General features: G+C 39.6%; 1 protein-coding gene across 2 annotated transcripts in view; it reads left to right on the top strand.

The window, feature by feature from the left end:
• Positions 1 to 18: 18 nt before the first annotated feature.
• The window catches only part of Efl1 (elongation factor like GTPase 1), a 128,375-nt gene continuing 106,645 nt past the window's right edge, over positions 19 to 21,748 (top strand). The window contains exons 1-5 of one of the 2 annotated variants that reach the window (XM_005077846.4): positions 19 to 122; positions 876 to 985; positions 3,369 to 3,436; positions 9,398 to 9,482; positions 21,391 to 21,524. In XM_005077846.4, coding sequence (XP_005077903.1) covers positions 895 to 985; positions 3,369 to 3,436; positions 9,398 to 9,482; positions 21,391 to 21,524 — 378 coding nt within the window. In that variant the 5' untranslated portion in view covers positions 19 to 122; positions 876 to 894. Of the gene's footprint in view, positions 123 to 337; positions 635 to 875; positions 986 to 3,368; positions 3,437 to 9,397; positions 9,483 to 21,390; positions 21,525 to 21,748 lie in introns of those variants that run through there. The other variant, XM_021231686.2, reaches the window with a different exon arrangement.

Genomic DNA, 21,748 nt, shown 5'->3' with positions numbered 1-21,748 from the left:
GGTTGGAGACGCGCGCGGGTCAGAGGTCGCAGGCCTGCAGGCCCCGCCTCCCGGCGCCTGCGACTTCCGGCCCGAATTACTCCGGGAGCCTTGGAAGCGTGAGTAAAGCGCTCCGGGAGCCGGTGAGTGGGGCCTGCGGGAGACGCCGGCTTCCGGACGGTGGTGGGGACCCGGGGGTCGTGGCGGTAGGGCTAGGCGAGCAGGGCACGGGGCAGCTGCACCTCGTAGGACCCTGGGAGCCTCCGGCAACGACTCCCGGCGCCCGGACGGAGGAAGAGCTTGCAGTCCTTGGTTTGCGTTTTTTTAGCCGCAGAGGGACGGGCGATGTGTCATGCACCTGCTGTGTTCCCCAGCACGTGATCCAAAAGTTTTAGGGACACTCGGTGCCGTCTCCGGGCCGAGATCCTTCGGTCTGGTAAAAAGCCAGCGAGCTTGACAGGAGCGACAGATTTTCGGAGGAGCTAAAGTGGGGAAGAGGGAGATGCCCACTTTTCCGGTGGTCGTCTTGAGCCTCAGTACCTGGACGGGGGCGTGGTGTCACTTGGCTGGGCGTCTCTGCTCCCTGCTCCCAGCTGCGTGATTCATCGCGCCTCAGATCCGGAAACTCCCAGCTCACTCCGCAAGTGCTGTAAATGTGTGTGGACTTTGCAGTGGAACTTGTTCTTGGGCTTGACTGTCGTATCCCATCAGAGGCAGAAGGAATTAGATGTGGCTAGCCATTCTTCGGGGTCTCAGCTGAGAAATCTGAGGCGGCTTGTAAATACCAGCATCTGTCTCTCAGCTTGTTCATTTTTTTTTTTTTTTGGTCGTCGTTGTTGTTGTTTCCCCCTGACCCTTAAACATTGTACCACTTGTAATTTGCTTTTAATTTTTAGTCACAGGAAAGAAGTAACCATGGTGCTCAATGGCCTTGATAAGATGATTCAGCTTCAGAAAAACACCGCCAACATCAGAAATATCTGTGTTTTGGCTCACGTTGACCATGGTAAGACTTTTGAAAAATGGCTTTTTATTAACAAAGGGATGTCTCTACGTGTCATTGGAGTGATGAAAGTGATGCTTGCTAAGAAGTTGTGTGTGTGTGTGTGTGTGTGTGTTTGTGTGTGTGTGTATGATGTCAGAGAAGCATGCTGTAAAACATTTGTAATAGGTTACCTGGTAATTAGCATTCTTCTGCATAGGATTTCCTATGCTTTTAAATTTGAGCTTGAATCTTTGTTAAAAGATGAGTTTGTGAAATGTTAAAAATATCCATGGTCTTGGTAGAGAGTATCTCCTAGGGATCTTACTTAATTCATCCATACTGAATGAACATTTGCTAAGTTTGTGGCATTTTGTTAAATATATCAGGATCTAGACGTGTCTGAGGATGCCAGCTGCCCAGCTGTAGCGATTTTAGGGATGAATCATGATGAGATAGGGGAGGGGGAGTAGATAAGAGTTTTGAAAAATGGAGGATTGGGTAGCCAGGTTGGGTTAGGAAAAGTTGTCAGATTGCCCTTTCAGGAGGGCACTCTAGCTGGTAGGTGGGGACAAGCGTTATAAGCGGCAATGTGTGAGCAGGGACAGAAGGAGACAGATGTGACCAAAGTGTACAGTAAAGGCCGGCTCAGCTAATGTTTGTTTGTGGGATTCTGGTAGACATTTCCTTGACACTGTCAGACTGCTTCATTCTGAGTCTGCTGGCCAGTTGAAACTTTTTCTTCTAGTAGCCTCAGCTCTGTTTAGATTGGCCTGTGAAGTCAAAACCACTCAGCATTTTAAAGGTGAGGGAGTGGATGGGGGAGAGGCAGGCTGGGTCTTGTCTTTTAGAGCTTGTCAAGCCTGCAAGGTTCTAAGAGAAGGCTTAAGTGCTCTAGCTATGTAGTTAGCCATCCTAAACTCTGAGTTCTTTTCAAATTACTTTGCCTATTTGAGCTGCGGTGTACAGCCTATGTAAAAGAATGGTTATGAGAATCTCCTGTCAGCAATGAAATACGTAGTCAGGAAAATGGTGATTAGCATTTTTTATTATCATGTAGGGAGCCATTAGGGAAAGCAAGCAAGCAAGGGTGAAGTACTCAGATTACAGATTTGATTAGACTGGTAAAGGTACTTGGGTGGTTTGGAAGGCAGAAAAGAGGCTTGGTGATTCTTGTCCTTAATGTGAGCTCTGAAGGTAGTATAGAAACAGAGATAATGGGTCACCTTGTAGGAAGAACCAACTGATTGAGTTTTGTACACAAATCAGTGACTAACCTACCCCATGGGTTTTATGATAGTATGCACGTTTGGAGGATATGAGGTCTTGCCAAAGGTTTCACTTTGTTTCTTTTTCCCTTTTTGTTTCTGTTTTGTTTTGTTTTTGCTTTGAAAACTAATAGCAGATTCACCAGTGTGTATGTATGAAACATTGTTGTCCAAGGGTCAGCCTTGTTTAGTAATGCAAAGTCCCTCTTTTGTGGTATATTGTAAGGTTCGTGTGTTTGCATACTTAGAATGAATTCTACTCTTGTTGCATAGCAGCAAAGTGATATTCTAGGATTATATACTAAAACACATTAAGATCATCAGAGGTCCTTTTGAGTGGTTCCTGGTTTATGCTATTACACAGATTTCACAGATTATATATTCACAGACTACAAAAAGCTGGATTGAAGGAAAAATCCAACCATTTGTTAGGCCTACCCAACTGTGGGAATTGAGTATGCCCATGCCATTCTTTAAACACTTTGGCAATAGTCTGGTAAGGGTAACTGTAAATGTATATTGATTATGCAACAAATTTCTTTTATTGTAAAGTAGATTTTAGGTTTAGTTTTGAAACTGGGTTGCATTGGCTGCTCTGTACTGCTCTACAGGCTGCACTGCAAACAACAGTTTGCAATTTTCTTATGAAATAAATGTTAACAGTTTAACCTGCAAATGTTGTTGAGGGTCACACATAGGTAATTATGACAGAAGACTGTGTGCTGTCATTTCCTGGTGATGATTTACTAGCATACCTTGTGACATTCTGAGCCTTTAGAGCCTAAGTTTATAAGTATAATCAGTTGTATAGGATGGTTAGTAAATTATTAATTTCTTAAATGCTAGGTTCTAGTTATAGAGTATACTATTGTACAAGATGATCTGTATTTTGATTCTCTAGTGGTTTATCTCACCAAAGTCATATGTTTTACTCTGTAAGGTCTACCTCAATTTAAAAAATTTCTGTGCTTAAAATTAATTTGACAACTTTTCAAGTGCAATTGGTAAAGTCCACAGGTAGAAAATATAGCACTGTAGAATGCTAGCCCCTTTAAACAAATGGGTGGTAATTAATGTATTTTACTAGGAAAAACTAGCCCCTTTAAACAAATGTGTGGTAATTAATGCTATTTTAACAGGAAAAACTACCCTTGCTGATTGTCTTATATCTAGTAATGGAATCATCTCCAGCCGCCTGGCAGGCAAGGTATGTTCTTAGATTTGTTAAATATTTGTTGCATTTTAATGAGTATTAGCTATCTACAATGTCATGATCCATTTGCAGTGTTCTTTAGTAATCTAAACATGTAGCAGGAACTGACAATCCATTAAGTTAAGATCAAATAGGTGTTGAGAAAAGTTCACTTCTATATTGCTTTTTATTGCATTGTATTAATCTGATATTGTGTTAAATGCAGAAGTGACTTGTGACAAGTCGGCTATTACTTGATTTTAAGATTTCACAGGTGGATGTGTTGGCTGGGTTGAGAGGAAGACAGAAAAGCCATTATGTGCTGGAAAATAGAATAAAGACCAGTTTCTGTGTGTTATACTTGATTTGAATGGAACTAGTGCCTAGAGACCAACAGAATGTATCAAATTACAAAAGACCTTGAAGATTAGCCCAAGTAATTCAAGAACCAAAGGAATGCTTGAGGATCATTTGACGATACTGCTTTAGGGCTGGTGAGATGACTGATTAGGTAAAAGTGCTTGCTCTGGGGCCTGATGTCCTGCATTCGATTCTTGGGATCCACATGGTAGGAGTGGAGAACACATTCCTACAAATTCTCCTCTGACTTTTATGCATGGTATGTGTACATGTACATACACACACACACACACACACACACACACACACAAATAAGTACAAGTTTTAAAAGGAAGAGTGTTTGTTCTAGCTTTTAAGTTCAAAGGGTTTAGAATAATTCTCTTCATAGTCCCAAAATAAAATATTTGTCTCTGTAATGGACCTAGTATCTATCTAGTATGTAATCAACAGGATGGATGAGGAATAATGAGATGGGAAAATAGAGAAATAAAATAGATCCTGGAGACTTAGGAGGTTGTTGGAAATTTGAGGCCATTTGTATGGGAGCTGGCAGGTTTAATAATGAAGCACTCATGTTCTCCCGACTTGAAAAGATAGAGTGACAGTATCCAAAGTAAGATGAAAGAAGATAAAGTTAAGCACGTGAGGGAGAAAACCGATGCTTTATAGAAAGCACTAGAGAAGCCAAAGACAACCACTAACAATTATAAAGATGATAGCCATGCTTAAAATATATACCTTAATATAAACTGGCTTTAAGCCGGGCGGTGGTGGCGCATGCCTTTAATCCCAGCACTCGGGAGGCAGAGGCAGGCGGATCTCTGTGAGTTTGAGGCCGGCCTGGCCCGACAGCCTCCAAAACAATACAGAGAAACCCTGTCTCGTAAAAACCAAAAAAAAAAAAAATATATATATATATATATCAACTGGCTTTAGTAAACCATCTCTGTTGGTTCATCAGTTGTGAGAATGCAGCATACCACACAGTAATGAAGATGTAAATAATGAGAGAAGCCATTAGGAGGATGTTTGTGAGAACTGTTAATACTTATTATGTTTTCTATAGACATAAATTGTTTTAAATTATGATGTTTACTAATTAAAATTACAACAGTGTAAGCAATTTATGATCAGTGTGAATAAAACCTTATTTTGCTTTTTTATTTTTAATTTTCTCTCTTGAAGCATATTTGTTACTTTGACCAGCTAATGCTACTTTCTGTGGCTCACTGTACTTAGGAAATATATGAAGTATAGTCTACCGAGCATTCTTCCAGCCTGGTCCCAGAGCCGCATCATCCCCAGAAAACACACAGAGACTCTATTAGTTACAGTGCTGTTGGCCAATGTCCAGGGCTTCTCATAGGCTAGTTCTGTCTTAAGTATTAACCCATGACTACTAATATGTATTTTCTATAAGGACTTATCTTTCCAAGGACGCTATGCATCCTCTCTTCCTGGGATCACATGGTGACTCTCCACTCTTGACTATATTTTCCAGAATCCTCCACCTCTCCCAATCCCACCTATCTTGCTTCCCTATTGGTCAACCAATAAGACAAAAACATAAACAGAAGGACTTCCCCTATCAGTATAGCATATATAAAGAGATATTTTCTTAATGACTTAAAAGATTAATATAAATGACAACATCAGTAAGATTGGTAAAGAATGAGAAATAGATGATGCTAATAGAGATTTAGGTAATACATTATAACAAACAGCTTTATGTCAGTAAACCTATTACTGTGATGATTTAAGAAATTATTTTGGTTGGGAAAAACCTTTCACTGAAAAGCCCAGATTGCTTAAATACTTAAATATGCCTGTCTAGTTTAACTGTCTATATGGTAGTAAAGAACAAACTATTTTTAAAATATATATCATTTATTTTTATCTTATGTTCATTAGTGTTTTGCCTGCTTGTATGTCTGCATGAAGGTGTTGGAAGCTCCAGAACTGGAGCTACAGACAGTTGTGAGCTTCCATGTGGGTGCTGGAAACTGAACCTGGGTCCTCTGGAACAGGAGCCAGTGCCTTCTCTCCAACCTCAAGAACAAATAAATTTTAGTTCTACCTGCAATAGTAAAAACAATAGAGGAGAGAAACCCAACGATGGGGCATATTCACCAATCACAGGACATACCAAGTCAAGGAGAACATGATTATCCAGAAGTCCTTTCGAAGGCAACCTAGGGCAGGAAAATTCCATGTCAACCTTCTAATTGGGATATAAGTTATTGTAGTAGGACTAGAGAGATAGCTTAGTGGTTAAGAGCACTTGATGTTCTTGGAAAAAACCTGGGTTCTGGGTTCTGTTCCCAGCATCTACATGGTGACTTACAACATTCTGTAATTTCAGTTCCAGATATTACCATGCCTTCTGTTCTGTAGACAATACACAGGTGGTGCATAGGACATGGAAGTAGGCAAAACATTCATACACATAAAATAAGTATAAATAAAATCTTTTAAAAGTTATCAATACTAGCAACTTGAATCTAGTATTTTTTAAAATGATAATTCTTTATAACTGAATTAAATATATCTCAAGGAATTTTAAAATGATTTTAATATGACTATATTAATGAATTAAAGAAAAATATTTCAATGGATGTAAAAGATACTCAATAAAATTCAACATCTATTGTGATTATGATAAAAATCCTCTCACAAAGTAAGTTTAGAAGATAACCTAATGTGTTTTTTTCAAATCTAAAAGATTGAATTTAATTATGCAATATTAAAACTTTTCTGTTCATGAATAAGTTATTGTATCCTGCTGTTGGCATTTAAACTTCTAATTTGCATTGTTTTGGAGATTATAGTTATAACGATAAGGCAAAAATAATGTGTTTTGGAAAGAAAATAACTGTTGACTAATAAATGGCTATGACTTTGTAGAGAAGTAAAAAATAAGGGGCTAGAGAGATGGCTCAGTGGTCAAAAGTTGTTGCTGTTGCAAAGGGCCTGGGTTCAAGTCCCAGAACCCACATGCTAGTTCATAAACACCTGTAACTCCAGTTCTAGGGGATCCCAAAGGTAAAAAATTATAAATCAACTGCCAGAATTTAATATGTTAGCATATTTCAGGATATACAAGTCATTGAAAAGAAATGCACATCAGCAATAAATAAACAATAAAAGACGTTAAAATCTACCGTATAGTTAGGATAAAAGTATATTAGAGAAAACTTAAACAAGGTAGGTATACTATGTTTGTGTTTTGTCAAACTCAATATTTAAAAACTTGGTTACTGGGTGGTGGTGCACGACTTTAATCCCAGCACTTAGGAGGCAGAGGCAGGTGGATCTCTGTGATTTCGAGGCCATCCTGGTCTATAAGAGCTAGTTCCAGGTTTCAAAGCTACACAGGGAAACCCTGTCTCGAAAAACCAAATCCTCAAAAAAACCAAACAAACAAACAAACAAAAAAAAAACCAAAACAAGAAAACTTGATGGCTGTTTTGTATTAATCCATATATTTATGAATTAGAAAAAATTCCAACAGCTTTTTTTTTATTATTTAAAAATAGATATGTCTTTTTAAAACCCCGGAGGAGTGGGATGTGGTACTTACTGTCTTGTAAGATGGTAAGGCTTGTGAATGGCCTGTCACTTGGTGGTTTGGAATTGTCTGGGGTATCACATTGACCAATGACCAAGAAACAGATACATATGTGAGAACTTGACTTATATAGGTCTAGCATTTCAAATCTGTGGAGAAAAGATAATGTCAATAAAGGATCTTTGGGAAATTGCTTAGCTATGTGGAAGTAATACTGAACCGACCTGTTGTTAATATCAAACAAAACACCTGCATGTAGTTAAAATACACAAAAGTCCCAGCTTAAGTTTTTAGAAAAATAGTAATGGATGTTAGTGAATTTAATTATAATTTAACTTAATTTAATTCTGTGACCATAAGGGAAGATATCTTGAGAAGGTAAAAACTATGGTATAAAGGTTGCTTAATTCAGCTATATTTAAATGAGTAACATTTTTATCAAGTATGCTACAAAATGAAAAAAAATAACAAAAATGCTTTGGAATTAGGGAAAATATAATAAACATTTAACTGACAAAGAACTAACAATTAGAGATTATTTACAACACCTTTCCAAAACAAACCTGTATTATAACCAGCAGGAAGATGGACTGAATATGGGATACTTACAGAAGAGGAGTGTGAAACAACTAAGCCAGGATAGTAAACTGTACAGATGCTCAATCCCATTAGAAGTTGGGAAAGTGTGAATTTAAAAGATGAAATACTGCTTATTATACCGTAACGGTATTCCACTGTTGAGTGTGGATTGGTTCAACAGCAGGAAAACAATGTGGTAGCACTGAAGATGTGTCAGTTTAGTGATTTTGAGATCTCCTAGACAGTGTGTAAGAGACATGATTCCAACTTCTTTTTTAAGATTTTGTTTAGATTTATTGTAACTTTATATGTATGGATGTTTTTGCTTGCATACGTGTCTTTGTACTGTGGATATGCATTGCCGTTGGAGGCCAGGAAACAGCACAGGTCTTCTGAAACTGGAGTTAACGAACAGTTGTGAGCCACCATGTGCTTGCTGGGAATTGAACCAGGGGACTTTGGAGGAGCCAGTCGGTGCTTTTAGCCACTAAGCCATCTCTCCGGTTCCTATCCAAACTTCTTACCAGCTCAGTTATGTTACTAAAAAGCAGTGAATTTACATATGTCCGTCATTGGTAGACTGAATGAGTAAATATGATAGGTTTGTGAAGGAGAATCTTATAATGGGTGACTTATAGCTACATCCATCAAAGTGGTTGACTTGGGAAACAGTGAATAACAATACTGAACAACAAAAAAATGTGATATTTTATATGTGTGTGAATGTAAATATAATTCTACTTATATAAGCCTTAAAGCTTAAAATTCAAAATGATATTTTGCCAGGGCTGTGGGGATGGAAGTATTAAAATACTTAGGATTCACTATAGGATGAGAAAGTGTGGCAATCCGGCAATCCAGTAATCACATATTCTTAAGGATTTTGTTTGAAAGAGCTGAATCTACATAAAGTTAAGAATTTAAACTGGAGAGAAATACTGATGTACTGCTAGGTGGGACTTTATATGTAAGCAGTAAAGCTTTGGGAAAGCCATTGGCTAAGTTTTGATATTGTAAATATTTTCTCCTATGTCATTCTTATAAAAAGAAGAAAAGCCACACATAATTAAAGTCAGTTACTTTTGAAAAGAGTTAATTCTCCTCGTTCCTCTAAAGACCTTCTGCTTCTTTTGGACCTCTTCAAGTACTTCTGGATAGGAAAGGAAGGCTGCATTGTGAACAAAAACAACTCCAGGTCCCTTTGTGGACTTTTGAACTGTTTAATCCTTCGTGGCTAAGATGTAGATGAGCACCACTCCGGGGAATCAGTGTGTGGATGCATTTGTGGCAACGCCTTTCAGTTTGTCTGTGCATTCTCTTGACTAACCTTGCTTCTCCAGCACCTTACCACTTAAAAAGACACAGAGGCTGAGTGTAGTTTATGTGTTTGGAATGAAAGCTGACTCCATTTTTATGTTGCCTTTTAGTCACTGGAAAGTAATAGTATGTAATATGTTGTACTTTTCTAGCTGAGGTACATGGACAGCCGAGAAGATGAGCAGGTCAGAGGGATCACCATGAAATCCAGCGCCATTTCACTACATTACACAGAAGGTAAACACATCTGTGTTTCAAAGAACTCAATTTTTATCTTTCATGCCCTGCCCCTTCTCTTTCTGAATTAATAAAATGCCTCGGTTTCTTTGCTTTGTGTTCCATGCATTTCATTCTGGCATCTCCTATGATCTGTTGTCAAAGTCAGGCTGTCCAGGCTGGGATGTAGATGGGGACCTCTGACTGACTTGAGGGCAGAAGAAGTGGCAGTTCACAGCTGCCTCACTCCACCAGGTGACTGTGTGGATTTCTTCACAAGGAAAGTCAGGAGCTAGGATTGGCTGGCTCATCTTAGCCTTCCATTCCCTGGCTGGATCCCTCTTCTGCTCCATGGCCAGCATAGGAAACTTGGAGTCTTAGTTATGTAACTGTGGGTTGCTCTGACCACCATGAAGTACTGTCTTGTCATTCTGATAGTAACACAGGACTTCTCCGACAAAAGTATCAAACAAATGCCATGAGCTCTATGTTCACAGAAGGTTTGTGTTGGTGAAAGCATGCCAGTAACTTAAATGTTAAAAAGAATGGCTAGATGAATTGTTACATCCATGCTGTGGCATAGGAGTGAACCCCACAAAGTTATCCGCCCATGAGGGCGGGGACATGTAAATTAGCAAGGTAGAGATAAAAGGAAGTGAAAGGAGAAAGGACCTCCTCTTTTGGAAGCTGGCCACGCTTCTGACTCCCAGCTTGTGTGATTCCCTCTCTCTGGTAAATAAGTATATTGTATTCCCTATTGCATTGACTATCATCCATACTGTGGAGTATTATAGAGCCTTGAATGCTTAATTACATAGAATTATAGTTATATAGGTGATATATTTATAATTACGTGCAAATGGCATGTTAAGAGACAGAAAAGCCAATTGCAGAGTATTTCTGTGAGGTATGAATCTGCATGTATATGTGTTTCTAAAAGGATATATTTTACACCACCACAGTAGATATTTCCAGAAACTGGATAATGATAAAATTTGTGATTTTCGAAGTACGTGTTATTGTACTGTTAGAAAACTTTATAAGTATGTATATTTTGATATTTTGAAGAAAATAATAAAGATTTATTTCTCTAATGGAGTGACCTGTGGTTCATCCTTCACAGTGTGGTATCTTTGGCACCAAGGGAAGCACTGTGTGGAGTATGGCCATTTTCGTTGACATTAGCATTTAAACCATTTTTATAATCAAACTAGTTTGGGGACTTTGAAGCACACAAATCCCCACTGTTTAATATTTCAAGTAATGCTACCTCTTATATTTTAAAGGATCTATTCCTGTTCTGAAACCCGGAGAATGGTGTGACAGACCTTACCGTACTATTTTATAGACTTGAAGAGACTGTAACCTTTCTTGTTTCATTCTAATATGCCTTTTTAACTTCAAGGTTCCTCTAGTGTCGGTTCTAGTTGTTACGGCCCAAGTCTGTATCTACTCATTCTCACTACATTAGCTATTTTATTCAGGCCTTACGTATATACCATGAAATTCAGCAATTCCACTTCCTCATTGTCTTTCTGATAGAGGCTGTGGGGAAATGGCTTGTGGAATCCTGGGGATTGAGTGGCCTAACAAGTTTTGTTAAATTCTGGCTTTGGGAACTTTGATCTTAGAATGTTCTAGACACATGCTTCTTTCTAGGTTATACAGAAACAGAGATACAAGCTACTTTGAGTTGAGGTGGAGTGACTTATTGAATATATGTTAAAAATAACTAGAAAGATTTTTTATGAAAATTTGAAAAAACTGGGAATTTTATCAGAGTGACATTTTGTTTGTTAGTTATAGGGTCGCATAACCCCTGCTGATCAGAAACTCAGTATTTAGTGAAGGCTATACTTGAACTCCATATTCTCCTTCTTGTCTCCACCTCCCAAATGTAGTGATTATAGCCATGCAGCCCCATAGTTGCCTGTGTATACAGGGCAGACTGACCACAGCAGGTCAGCTTTATGAATGTTCTTTTTGGAACTCTACTCTGTCTTCAGGTTTGGTTGTCTCTTTTCTGCCTATGCTTTTTTGCTCCGCTTTTTATAGGTTTGCCTTACTTCCCAGTCTCCTTCCTCTTGCTCATCTCTGACTCCTTGTTCCTACTTTTATCTGTTCTTTTCCCTCATTCCTGTTGCTTACTACTTCATTTTCTTATTTTTCTGAACTTACGATGTACCTCAGCTTTTCTTTTTCTGTCAGTCTGTTTCAGAGGTTGTACTCGTGTATTGACTTTACTTCAGCTGGCTGGTCATCTAGTGACACCAATAAGAATTGGAGTCAGTAAATATCAAACATGTTTCTCTGCGGACATTGACTGATAGCTAGAAGGGATTTTTAAGCCCGGGGCTCACCATACTTAGCTTTCCTAACCTAGCACAAAAGGATAAGAGCTGGGCACACTGATGGACATTTTCTAAGAACTGAATACATTTCCTCTCTGAAGTTGAGTGCTGATTCTCCAGAGTGGTCTTCGTGAGGGTGGGGGGAAGAGAGGAAGCTGCTAATGGTTAAAGAAACTCCACAGGTTGCTTCTATCACCCACTACCCATCCCATTTGATTGCCTTCTTAGTTGGAAATCTTTAGTAAATGTTAAGTCCTTTCTCTGGGTCTGATGCTTAATGAGATGGGCTTTTAGTTTGTGTGTACATTTTTCATTTTTCCCTTAGATTGAAATAGTAGGCCTTATTCCAGTTTGAAAGGATAAGCATACAACAGTCTTGGAACAATGTAAAAATGATTGAAAACCATCAGAGTAACCCCAAATGTCTCATCTTCCAGAGGCCCGTTTCTTCTGTGGAGCCTGAAGTCTTCCATGTTTAGTTAGGCCATCACTTGCTATAACTTCTAGAAGCATATTGTGAAGCATTTCTGTTTCTTACCCATCACTCATGCCCTTATCCAGAGGTACCATTGGTGTATATTGTCATTTCAAGAATTTGGGAGCACTGTCTTCAGCATTCTACGGTAATACAATGCCTTTAAATCTTTTAGAGTGCATGTATAATAAGTATATTCAAATTTTAAGCAATTTGAAATTCATGGACTAGTTAGTCCTTGGGTAGTCTCAAAAGGCATTTTGCTGACATTTCTACTTTATAGTCATTAGCAAATATCTATGAGGAAATATTGCCATTGTAGAACATTGCATTTTATTTTACTCAGTCTTTCTTAGATATTTTAAATAAAATATTTATCTTTTTGTAAGAATTGATACTATATTTTGTTATAGGATATTGAGTAAAATACAAGAATGGAATACAAATCACTCTTAATTTTATTTCTTTTTTTCAGTTTTTATATGTAATCCACAGGAATTTTATGTGTGCACATGTGTATACACTGAAGTAAATATATAACTTACCTCCCCCTCCCTACAGTTAATGGATTCTAACATCAGTCAGATATCATTTTATGTATGATTTTATTGGTTCTGTTATGCTGGTCTTTACATCTCTGACTGAGATACTCTGGGTGGGACTGGGTGGACTAGAGAGTAAATTTCTCCTATCCACCATATATCCTCAATATATCTCCCCCCCCCCTACGGTGAAGGCCAGTACCATTTTGGCTTTGTTGATTGATACCTTAAGAGAATTTGCATTTACAAGAGTTTTAGTAATTTACAAAATGTTGTCAATTTAAAAAATTTATAAAATTATATGGAGAATAAATTGCAGTAGACCTTAGTTTGTAACTATTTATCTTTGTAAATGAAGTCATTACTTGATTAAGTGAGGCACTTGGGGATTTACCTTGATTGGGAAGATGGGAGATACAACAGCTTTCTACAAGAAGCCTGGGTTCGGGATCTTTTCTCTGGGTAAGTGTGGTGACCAGGCTCAGAATTCACACTCATGATGGCTTCTGCCCTGTGACTCTGGCTCAACTCTTTAGAGACTGAGCCATAGGGAAGTCACTTCCTCTGCTCCCCCGCCAGGCTACACAACAGCAGAGTGTACCAGAAAGTGTTTGCTATCACAGGCTTCCCTCTCCTCCTACCTGTGTATTAGCCTAGGAGGGAAGGATTACCTTGTTCCTCATTTGACTGAAAGATCAGATTTTATTTCCCCTCTCAGAACAATGGCTTTTCTTCATTTTCTGAAGTGTCATTGATGCCAAGCTTAAGGTAAACCTTGGTGATGGTAGAATGTCATCTGAGCTAGATGTTTCATGCGTGGCTTTGTGTAATCCTCACCAAAATCCTCTGAGGTGGTTATCCTTATTTTACTTATGTGCAAACTGGATTTCAGCAATTACGAGAATATATGAACGACAGTAGTTCCTAGAATACAGTAGCAGGCCTAGAAACCAAGTAATTACATTTCCAGTCTGTTCGCTTGGATCAGGAGTCTGTTTGGAGCTAGGCTAGGCCCCAGCTAATTCTTCCTGAAGTTTCGCTTCTTTCCACCACAGATTTTTCTGGGATTATTTTTGGACATCTTGTGGCCAGCATTACCCACAGCCCTATTGTCCTTGGTCACTGCCCAAGATGTAAGCCACATGTCCCAGCCTCCCTTATGGTCTTATTTCCATAGTTCTTTGTGATTCTAACACCTCCCTCGACCTCCTACTATTCCTTCCTTACCAAAACTTCCTCTGCAGACTTCCCAAGACAAACATCAGCACACCCTCAACATCTCCGATGGTGTTCCCTCTTCCTTGTTCTCACCACACTGCTCTCCATGTTTCTTTCATGCTCCTTGTCTCTGAGTTAGGACACGGGGTTGCCATTCTTGCCCAAATTTTCACTACAGTGCTAATTCTGTCCTATTTTAGATCCCTTCCAGTTGCATACCATCCAGTTGCTCCTTTTTCTTAGTATTATGAATTCCTAAAGGCTCCCAGTTTCCTGATGATTTGACACCTGGTGCCTAATTTTCTTTTTCATGTGACTTTTTCAAGGTAGCTTTTACCATCTCTAAAATGACTTCTCTTAGGGATTGGCTTTTCAGTAACAAAGCAATTTAGTTTTCTGCTTCCTTGGCTGCTACCATGTCACTTTCTGAATTCCAGCATCTCTGGGAACTGACCATCTTTAACATTTCAAGTGTAAATACTTGTGGTTGAGCCTGGTAGGGCACATGTCTCCACCTACTCAGGAAACTGTATACAGCAGGATCACTTGAGCCTATGAGTTTGAGAGCAGCCTGCTCTCTCTCGTCTCAATAACGAAAGTTCAATATGTTATCACTTGAGAAGTTAAAAACTTACTCAGTCAATAGCAACTATCAAATTTCAGTAGTCCCTTCCTTGCTACCCTTGTCCTTTCCTGCTCTTTTGCCTACATGGTGAGGTACCCAGTTTTTATTTCATAAGACTCTATGAGTTTGTCAAGGCCCAGTAGCCCCCTTTACTTGCTCTCTGCCTTCTATAGCACAGGGATGTCACTTGGCCAGCAGTCTTCCCAGCATCCTCCAGCATTCCTTTTACTTCCTTAACCCTCTATAGCACTCCCCCCAACAAAAGCCCATCTTGATTAATGTGTTCTACAGTTCTTCCTCTTCAGACTTGCAGGCCAACTTATCCCTTCTTTCTAGGAGGCCTCCCCATTCTCTCCAACAGCTATCTGAAACCTTATGACAATCTTCAACATACCCCTCAAACTCTTTTCCACAGATTCAGTGGACATTGTTATTTAAGTTTTGCAGAAAGAATTCTCAATTCTTTGTCTTTGTCTATCTCCTGTGCTCTGGATTCATGCCCCACGTAGGGTTTTTTCATCTGTATCTTCATCTTTTCCCAGTTCTGGCCTTTAAGTCTGCCCATCATATAAGTCCATAGTTCTTTCTCTCCACGAGGTCTCTCTTCATTTTTCTCCCTGCTCCAAGTTTAGTACTACTATTATTCTCTAAATTGCTCTGATAGGCCCCACATCTTACAGTAATGGCACACACTAGCAAGATGAGATTTGCAAGAAGATTGGACTTCAGGCTATGACTTCCCTTCCAGGATGATGTAACAGAATGAGATACCAGCAAGTAAAGAGCCATGATCGTGTGGAGGTACAGCTGCTTGATTCATACCAGACCTCTGAAGAGGGGCTTGCTCTCTGTGATGTGGGAGTTCAGGATGTGGCCGCAGGCCTGATAGTTGGTGTGGACTGGGATTATAGTAAAGAAAAGTGAAGTCAATGAAGTAAACCATGAGCAGCATTTCAAGGGCCAGTTTGTTTTTAGTTGGAGAAATGTCCAGAGAGGGCCTTTGGAAGGGTTTATGTTGTAAAAGCAAAGCCTCATTTGTTCATTACTTCTAAGTTACCAACCTCTACTCTCCAAACTTCAGTCGGACACTCTATCTGAGTCTGCACCATACCTCTTGAATGACCTCATTTTTCTTGCAGGGTTCTCTCACTTCAGAATGCCTGAAAACAAGACTATGGAACTTCCTGGCCTTGAATATGTCAGCAGGGATGATTTTAAGAAATTTCTATTATATGTAAACGCTTATGATGTCTGCAAATAGAAGATAAAGTGTGTCTTATGTTTTACATTTCTATTACACAATAAGCTGTGTTAGATTTCTGTTGTGTTTACTACCTGACATAATCAACTTAAAGAAGAAAGGTTTATTTTTATTTTGGCTTGGCAATTTGGAGGTTTTGTCCACGCTTGTTTGACTGTGATAGAGATAGCCTATCAGGGATGGGCCATGTAGTGGAAAAGGTGTCTCACCAGGAAGTGAGAGAGAAAGAGGAGACTGGAGTGTCACCAGCCCCTTGGAGGACACTTGCTGGGTGACTTAAGACTTACCTTTGACCCCACCTCTTTGGGTTCCACTGCTTCTTGGTAGAGCCAAGCTGAGGACTAAGGACTTTGGGAGATGTGCCAGATCTAAACTACAGAGTAAATGGAAATAGTGTATCTTGTGGAGGGACACCTGCAGTCACTCTGCAGCTGCCATATAGTTCATGTATGTAGTTGTTACTGTGGCATCTTCAAGAATGTGCCTCAGATAACTCAGTTTATGCTATTTCAGTCAGTTAGATTGAGTATTCATTTTCTAATACACTGACATAGAAAAAAGACTTGCACAAAGTTTAGATCTTTGTCTGAATGGTGAGTTTCTCTCTTGTTGAGGAATGTTTTTCTCCTGAGCCTTCTTCCTGAGCTCCAGTGGTCACCTGTCATGTTCTGGAAGCCTTCTGCTGAGTTCCTTGTAAGTTCTGTCCACAGAGGAGCTTTTAGTCAGATGCTGGTCAACTCAATACTGCTGGAACAATTACCCACATCATCCTAAAGTAAAGGCTTTGACAGATGGTGTCCGTACTACTCCATTAGCAGAGATTGAGATTTCTACCATAATCAACTTCAGATTGTTTGACTTTCTGTTTTCTCAGTTGCCGGGAGCATATTAAAAAAAAAAAAAAAAACTTGTCTTTTTACAGTGTTGCTTGGCTTATTAAATCAATCCCCTGACATGAGGAGGCAGCAAGGTGTCTGTCCCTGAATGCTGCAGCATGGATCACTGTTACACACGGGAAAGTCCCCACCACCCTCCTGTCACTTGACACTTTCTCCAGCAGCATCAGAGAGCTAAGGAGGAAGGATTCTGTTACAGATTGGAGAGATCATTCAGCACACACACAAAACTTCTCGTTTGTAATTAGCTCTCAATATAAAAGTAAGCTGGGCAGTGTTGGTGCATGACTTTAATCCCAGCACTTGGGAGGCAGATGCAGATGGATCTAGGTGAGTTCAAGGTCAGCCTGATCTACAAAGCTACACAGAGAAACCCTGTGTTGAAATATATATATGGCCAAAGGGATTGAGTGTAACAAGATTCTTCCCGCCAGCCTGGTCCCAGAGCTGCATCAACCCCAAATAACACACAGAGACTCTATTAGTTACAATGCTGTTGGCCAGTGTCCAGGGCTTCTCATAGACTAGTTCTGTCTTAAGTATTAACCCATGACTACTAATATGTATATTTCTATAAGGACTTATCTTTCCTAGGAAGCCATCCTGATGCATCCATGTCCACTCTTCCCGGGATCACATGCTGACTCTACTTTTGACTACATTTCCCAGAATCCTCCTTGACTCCTGGTCCCACCTATCTTGCTTTCCTATTGGCCAACAGTGCCTTATTTATCAACCAGTAAGAAAAATATATACACAGAAGGACTTGCCCCATCAATTGGGAATATAGCTTAGTTGGTAGAGTGCTTACTAACATACACAAGACCCTGGCTGGTTTCAGTCTTCAGCAGATGGTGTGTTTATGTGTGCCTGTAAATCTTAGCGCTCAGATTACAGCAAGAGGGTCAGAATTTCAAGTCTGTCCTTGGCTGTGTCATGTTCAAGGGCAGCCTGAAACACATTAGATCTTGTCCTTCTTGTTATGTGTGTATGTATAAGTACTGTAACATTTTTATGTGTGTTTTTTTTAAGTTAGACCCTCATCCGCACATTAGTAGAAGGCATTTGATAAATAGGTTTTTAAAAAAGCAGCTGTGCTTGTAGACTACTCTCTAAAGGGTGTGTGACTTGTTTTCCCCTGCCTTCAAAACTCAGTTTGAAGTTACTTTGAAAAGCTTAGAATGGAAAAGGCACCAAAAGAGGAGTTGGAAGGCCTGACTCTTAGCACAGCCCTGCCTATGTTGGCTGTTAACTGGCTGGAGCTCTGCCTCTTCACCATTCAGTATATTTGAGAAACTTCAACTGTATTGCCCTAATTGATTTGGTCATACATTGTTATTGTTCAGATTATAATTTTTTCTAATAAACACTTGGTATGTCACTAGCTTTCTGTGCCGTTTTAGAACTGAATTTGCCCCCCTGAATGAACTTCCCAAGGTCTATAATTGGATGCAGACAAAACTAGGGGGGTGTTCATGTCTCTCAGAGTTGCTAGAAGGCCTGGGGTCCCACTAAAGGGTAAGATGCGAGGTGGCCTGAGGTTGCTGTGTAAATTCATGTTTCGAATCTGTGAAGAAGGCTCAGGTTCTGAGACTTCTTATCCAAGGATAGGGAAGTGCTTGTTAATTAACTGACCCAAGTTAAGTCTGGAGTTTGGCAAATGAACAAGCATGTCTAGTTCCCTATCTGCGAAATACAATGTAGGACATAGACATAGCAGACTGTTAGGTACACTGGTGTGTGACCTTGCAATGCTCTTGTTTTTGCGGGGTTTAGGATATTTATATAGTGAAGGGTTAGGCTGAGAGGATGCTGAGTGGTCCCACGTTTCCCAACTACTGCTTTGTGTGCCAGGATCCTGCATTATGCTAGACGTGCTCAATTTCCTGTGGCTTATTTGGTTGAAACCATGGTACTTAATCTAAGATGATGATTGGAACCAGGCCTAAGAGAGCTGGCAGTAAAGGGCTTTGTTAAATAATGTTTCCTTGGCAATGGGGAGCCTTGTGTGTTGGGTTTAGCGGAGCTCTAAACATTTGAAAGCTCTTTGAAAATTTGCCTGAGAAGATGGAGGCAAGGGGAGCAGTGGTGTTGGGGAAAGGGATCTGTTGCTAACCAAGAGCACCAAAACTCCAGTGCACTCTGAGATTCTTTCTTGGAGCCCAGCTTCTTAAATTATAGCTTAAGACCTCATATGGAAGAAGTGAAAAATTTAGTAATAGCAGTGAGGGTCTTGACTGTGCATACCAAAATTAATTCAAAGTCAAAAAGTAAGAAATCCAAAGAGTCTGTGCCAACACTCACTTGTATTGCGTCACCACAGCTGGCTCTTAGCACGCAGTGTGTACTTTGACTGTGCGTGCCGTCATGCCACACCTTGCCAACGACTGCTGCCTGGAATGCTTCGGCTCAGATCAGAGACTGTTCTGTGCTATGAATCCCAGTATTTTTGCTGAACACATGAAATTGTCTGCTTTCATGAATTAATTAACAGATTAATTACAGAAAACAAAGTTTAATTACAGAGTTAAAGCAGATTAATTAAAATCAATTAAATAAATTAATTGAATCAAATTATTCATTGAATTATATTATTTTAATTAATTAAAACAGATTAATCACAGAAAACTTCCCTCCTTGTGGAAGCATCAAATCAGTATGTCTTTAGATTACATTATATTAGAAGTTTTAACTTTAAATATCATTGTTTAAGATATGACTTAGGTTTCCTAAAAAATTGTTCCATAAGTGTTGGCTTTGGACTTAGACAGAACTCCTAAATATTTCTGATATTTTATAGCAGTCATTTATATGAAGTAGTATTCTCAGCAGTGACAGTTATAAAATCAAAATATTGAACAGTTTTGAAAAAAAATTATTAAAGATGCTATGTGCCCTGTACCATCCAGTATTAAACCCAAGATTTAATTCCTGATGTAAAATAAATCAGTACTTCTGTCTCATTGTTTTGCTTGTTAATCCATAGTAAAGGTCTATGCATTCTAAAGAATTGTTGTAAGTTGGTTTATGAGTTCTTGTCAGTAAATGTTTGGTCTGTACATCCCATTTATGTGTGTGTCTACTGGAGGAGGTGTAAACATACCTTGGGTGAAAAGGGATGCTGAATGAATGGAAGGTTGAGGCAGGTGACTGGAAAGCATAGGCAGTCAGGTCCTAGCAATCCAGCAGTTTACTGTTAGTGGCGTCTTGGCATGTGGAGGGTAGTGTGCTGCCCAAGTTAGTGGTTGAAGGTGTGGTCTCTGAAACTGAACGTTTTGTTTTGTTGCTGTTTTACAACTCTCAGCTTCTGTTTATTCATTTAGAAACGGTTTAGCCCTGCAAACCTTGAACTCGCGGTACTCTTGCCTATTCCTCCTCCACCTGGCTGCTTCTACCATTTTGATTGTGAGGCAGACTCAGAGTGAGGTTCTGGCTGGCTGTCCTAGAGATAGGTGTGTTCATGTGCTCTTGTATCCAGATCTGTGAAAAGGGTGCTAATATTGACTTCTACTGTGGAGGGCTTAAAAGAACATTATAGACTTAGAACAATGGCAGGCACAAATAGGTGAGCCATAGATGTTAGCTCTGGCTGTGTTACTGCTGTGGTTCTCTGTCCTTGTCATGTCACATTGAGTTGTTGGAGTTCTATTCCAGAAAAGGTTTTTTATGTGATCCATAGATTGTACCATGTAGCTTTTAGTAATTCTTTAACATGTTGCAGTTAGTAATCACAAGAGGAACAAAAGTAAACTATGTCTGAGCAATCAAGTAATTGATTTGACTTTAAGATTGTATCAGATTTGGCAGTAATGGCAGTTAAGTGCAGTATTCTGTAGTATGATTATTGTTTGCATGGTTTACTGAATTGTGTCATTGTTAAATCTCTGATTCTGTTGATGACCAGTTGTCCTGGTGTGCCTGGGGCTTTGATGGGATGTGTGAATCTTAGTGCTAAAACCAGACAGATACAGCCAGGTGACCCCCACACTTTGAGTTCATGTTTGTTGGGTATATTAAAGGAGGTAGTGTGAGAGCATATTGTGCACTACCTGCCCATAATACCTGCTCCTCACAGTTTTGTGCAGTTTAGATTTGAGTCTCACTGTTGTTTACAGATTCACACAGTGCTCCTTGAGAAAGTATGGAAGGAGTTTGAATTTGGTAACTGCTTAATGTTTTAAATAGGCATTTGAGGCCCCATTTGAAGAGCTTCTACTCATGAGCCCTTAGGCATTAGCTTCTTTCCACCTCAAAAAACTAATGATTAAAATGAGAACAGAGCTATTTATCTCATAGGGATAGTTTAATAATCCAGTATGTGTTAGGTGCATTAAAAGTCTTTAGCACAGCACCAGGTACACGCTAAGCTCTTAATGAAGGTCTTTACTGTTCTCTGTAGAGACTTTGGATTCCACATGTGCAGTGGTAAAGTTGGAATGATAGCCGATGATTGAGGCTTTGACTCCTGTACCTTTGATCAGTCTTCTCATCTTTCCAAGTTCCCAGGGAAGAGGATTGCTTGTCTGCACAGCTGAAAATGTGTCTTCAAATTTCATTTCAGGTAATGAGGAGTACCTGATTAATCTGATAGACTCTCCTGGCCATGTGGATTTCTCCTCAGAAGTATCAACAGCGGTTCGCATTTGTGACGGATGCATCATTGTGGTAGATGCTGTGGAGGGCGTCTGTCCACAGGTGAGGTCTGACCCAAAAGGGTCTTCTATTTGACTAGCTAAGGAGGGTATAGAAGAGGAGACACTTGATTGTTGTGTGTTGTCGACAGACAGTGGATTTCATATTTCACATCTAGCAATGTTCCAGGCTCTGGTTTATCACCAGAGTCTTAATGAGATTGTAAGAGATAGGGGCCACTGTTGGGGAAGTCTTATGTCAATAAAGCACTGTTGAGCCAATAGGGA

The sequence above is a fragment of the Mesocricetus auratus genome, unplaced genomic scaffold, assembly GCF_017639785.1.
Source record: "Mesocricetus auratus isolate SY011 unplaced genomic scaffold, BCM_Maur_2.0 Super-Scaffold_4256, whole genome shotgun sequence".
Lineage (NCBI taxonomy): Eukaryota > Metazoa > Chordata > Mammalia > Rodentia > Cricetidae > Mesocricetus > Mesocricetus auratus.
Note: the sequence above shows the minus strand (reverse complement) of the source record. Positions and strands in the feature narration are given on the sequence as shown.